Source organism: Eimeria acervulina, genomic scaffold (genome assembly GCF_000499425.1).
Source record: "Eimeria acervulina Houghton genomic scaffold, Eah_scaff1514, whole genome shotgun sequence".
NCBI classification, from domain to species: Eukaryota; Apicomplexa; class Conoidasida; order Eucoccidiorida; family Eimeriidae; genus Eimeria; species Eimeria acervulina.
This window is the reverse complement of record NW_013550213.1, coordinates 1-3,335: the sequence shown is the minus strand read 5'-3', so window position 1 is coordinate 3,335 and position 3,335 is coordinate 1. Positions and strand designations below refer to the sequence as shown.

Genomic DNA, 3,335 nt, shown 5'->3' with positions numbered 1-3,335 from the left:
TTCTTCTTCATCGACCCCGCTATACTCGATGATCCTCGCCTGGGTATTTATCTGTCTCCTTTTTGTTTTTATCTGTCTCCTTTTTATTTTTATCTGTCTCCTTTTTGTTTTTGTCTGTCTCCTTTTTGTTTTTATCTGTCTCCTTTTTGTTTTTATTTATCTTCTTCTTTTCTTTTTGTTTGTTTATTTGTTTGTTTATTTATTTGTGTTTTTGTTTATGTGTCTCCTTTTCGTCTTGCGTTTGTCTGTCTCCTTTCTCTTTCATGCTGATCTGCTGGTTCTCTATTAGCAGCAGCAGCAGCAGCAGCAGCAGCAACAGGAATAGCAGCAGCAGCAGCAACAACAGGAATAGCAGCAGCAGCAGCAACAGCATTGGTGACTGTTTCTATGTGCATTTGGTGTTATCGCTAGTGCTGCTGCCGTTTCTGTTGCTGCTGCTGTTGCTGCTGCTGTTGCTGCTGCTATTGCTGCTGCTGTTGCTGTTGCTGCTGCTGCCTTTGCTGCAGATCAGATGCGGAATATAACTTTGTCTTATATCTTCTTTGAATCCTCGTCAGAAATACCCGAGGAGTACAGACACCTCGCTATAGGTAGCTGCTGTTGCTGCTGCTGCTGCTGTTGCTGCTGTTGCTGATTGCTGCTACTTCGTCTGGTGCAGCTCCCCTGGCTGGTGTTGCTGCTGCGGGTGCTGCACAGGAGTTGCTTCCGCCGTTGCTGCTGCTGCTGCTGCTTTTCTAATGCTGCTACAACTTTTGCTGCTGCTGCATGCTGGCCTATGGAGAGGGTTAAAGCTGCCTTTATTTGTCTTTCTATTTGTTGCTGTTGCTGCTGCTGTTGCTGCTTCTGTTGCTGCTGCAGCAAAACCCGCGCCGAACGCAGCAGATGTTGCTGCTGTCTGAAGCAGCAGTAGCTGCTGCTGCTGCTGAACAACAGAGACATATCGACCAGCAGCAGCAGCAGCAACAACAACAAATGTAGCACAGACATCAGAAGTAGTAGTACTACTACTAGCAGCAGCACCCGCAGCAGCAGCAGCAGCAGTGGTGGGTAGACCCCACCGCAACTGAGGAGCTTTGCTGCTTCTTACTCAAGTAGTGGCTGCAGCAGCAGCAGCTGCTGCTGCTGCTTTTGCTGCTGCTGCCGTTGCTAGAGCAGCTGCAGCAGCAGCGCGTTTTAAACAGCTGCAGCTGCACTTGCTGCTGCAGCAAGCAGCAGGTGCAGCAGCAGCAAACCCAGTATTACAATGAGAGGTAAAGAAAGAACATAGACACAAAAGAAGAACGGAGGCATTTCCTGCTGTTGCTGCTACTGCTGCTGCTGCTGCTACAAGCAACACTATTGGTGCTGCTGCTGCCGCTACAACTGCATACGCTGCTGACTGTCTCTAAAGAGCAGCACTAAAGTCTTTTCTTCACTGCTACAAACTGTTTCTGCTGCTGCTGCGGCAAATTCAACAGCGACTGCTGCTGTTGCTGCTGCTGCTGCAGTTCCGCAAAGCGCAGCAACAACAGCTACTGCTGCTGCTGCCTGCTGCTGCAGCAGCAGCAGGAGACGAGTTTTATGAAGTCGCTGCTCCTTCAGCACCTGCAGCAGCTGCAGTGCTGTCCGAGGGAACTGCAGCAAGAGCAGCAGCAGCAAGAGGAGCAGCAGCAGCAAGAGGAGGAGCAGCAGCAGGCTGCTGCCCCCCGGGTTTCCCCTCTATGGCCCCAAGAGGCGCTGCATCACCTGCTGCAGTAGGTGCTGCTGCTACTGCTGCAGCAGTTGCTGCTGCTACTGCTGCAGCAGGTACTGCTGCAACTTCTGCAGCAGGTGCCGCTGCTGCATCAAGCGCTGTTGCAGCAGGTGCTGCTGCAGCAGGTGCAGCAGGTGCTGCTGCAGCAGGTGAGGACGCAAACGAAGCAACAGGAATTGCTGAAGCGGCATCTGCCGTTGCAGCTGTTGTTGCTGCTGTTGCTGCTGTTGTTGCTGCTGTTGCTGCTGCATGCTCTGCTGCTGCTATCGATACAAGTGTTTTATCTCCTTCTGCTGCTTCTGTCTTGCCTGCTGCTGCTGCATCAGCTGCGGTTGCTGCCGCTGCTGCAGTTGCTGCTGCTGCCGTTGCTGCTGCTGCGGCCTGTTCTCCTGGCTTTGCGTCTCCGTTCGCGGTCTGCCCTCCTGCTGCTGCTGTTGTTGCTGCAGTTGCTGCTGCTGCTGTTGCAGCAACAGCAGGGCTAGAAGGTGCAGTTCCTTGCGGCGTACCTGCTGCAGGCGTTGCTGCTGCTGCTGCTGCTGCTGCTGCTGTGGCTGATTTGTCAGCAGCAGCAGCAGGAACAGCCAGCGGCAGCAAAGGCATTTGCTGGTGCTGCTGCTGCCCCAGCTGTCTTGCTGTCTCTCTTATCTGTGAAGCAACGAGACGAGCGCTGCGGGCCGTACGACGTGAGGGGCCCCCCCCTTGTTGCAGCAGCGCCTGCAGCAGCAGCAGCAGAAGCAGCACCAGCAGCAGCATAGTCATAACAGCAGCACCAGTAGTAGTAACAGCATCAGCAGTAGAAGCAGCAGCACCAGAAGCAAAAGCAGCAGAGAGACAACCGACAGCTGCAAAACCGCTGAAGAGACATTTCGCTGCACTCTCCTGCAGCAGCAACAGCAGCAGAAACCGCAGCAGCAGCAGCAGCAACAGCAGCAGCAGCAGCAGCTTGCCTGAACGGTAAGCAGCAGCGCGTCTTCAGTGTCTGGTATGGACTCCCAAACCGCCCTCGTGCTGTTCCCTACCCGCCGAATCACCTGAACAAAAAAAGGGTTTAGGGTTTAGGGTTTAGGGTTTAGAGGGAAGGCACCACTACTAGGGTTTAGGGTTTAGGGTTTGCGCGCTGGCGCTAGGGTTTACTAAGTAGCCGTTCCTACAGCACAAGGAGACTACAATGAGGGTTTAGGGTTTAGGGTTTAGGGTGAAGATTAGCGAATGTTTGGGGTTTAGGGTTTTAGTATTTGTGTGTATATTTTAGTGTTTAGGGTTTATAGATATTTTTGAGGGTTTAGGGTTTATGCATGCAGCACAACAAGCGCGGGTGTATATGTCCAACTTGCACTTTAACATCAAACCAGTTTAGGGTTTAGGGTTTAGGGTTTAGGGTTTAGGGTTTAGGGTTTAGGACCTTCTTCCACTTCCTTGGCTGCCCAGGAATAAGAGTAAGTGTTGAAAATCTTTTTATTGACCCCGTTGCTAAGCGTAATTCTTCTGTTGGATGGGGGGCCCCCAGAGGGGCCCCCGTGGGGGCCTCAGGGGCCCCTGGGGCGGCCCCCTGGGGGCCCCCAGCCTGCAGCCCCTCTGCTGCTGCACGCTCTGCTGCAACCTG

At 53.0% G+C, this 3,335-nt stretch overlaps 1 protein-coding gene across 1 annotated transcript; it reads right to left on the bottom strand.

Moving 5' to 3' along the window:
* Positions 1 to 1,558: 1,558 nt before the first annotated feature.
* Positions 1,559 to 3,335, bottom strand: EAH_00060560 (hypothetical protein, conserved; the record flags this gene model as incomplete). The annotated part of the gene is made up of 2 exons (XM_013397081.1): positions 1,559 to 2,446; positions 3,135 to 3,335. Coding segments are annotated over 2 exons (1,089 nt in total), but the record flags the coding sequence as incomplete, so codon positions are not given.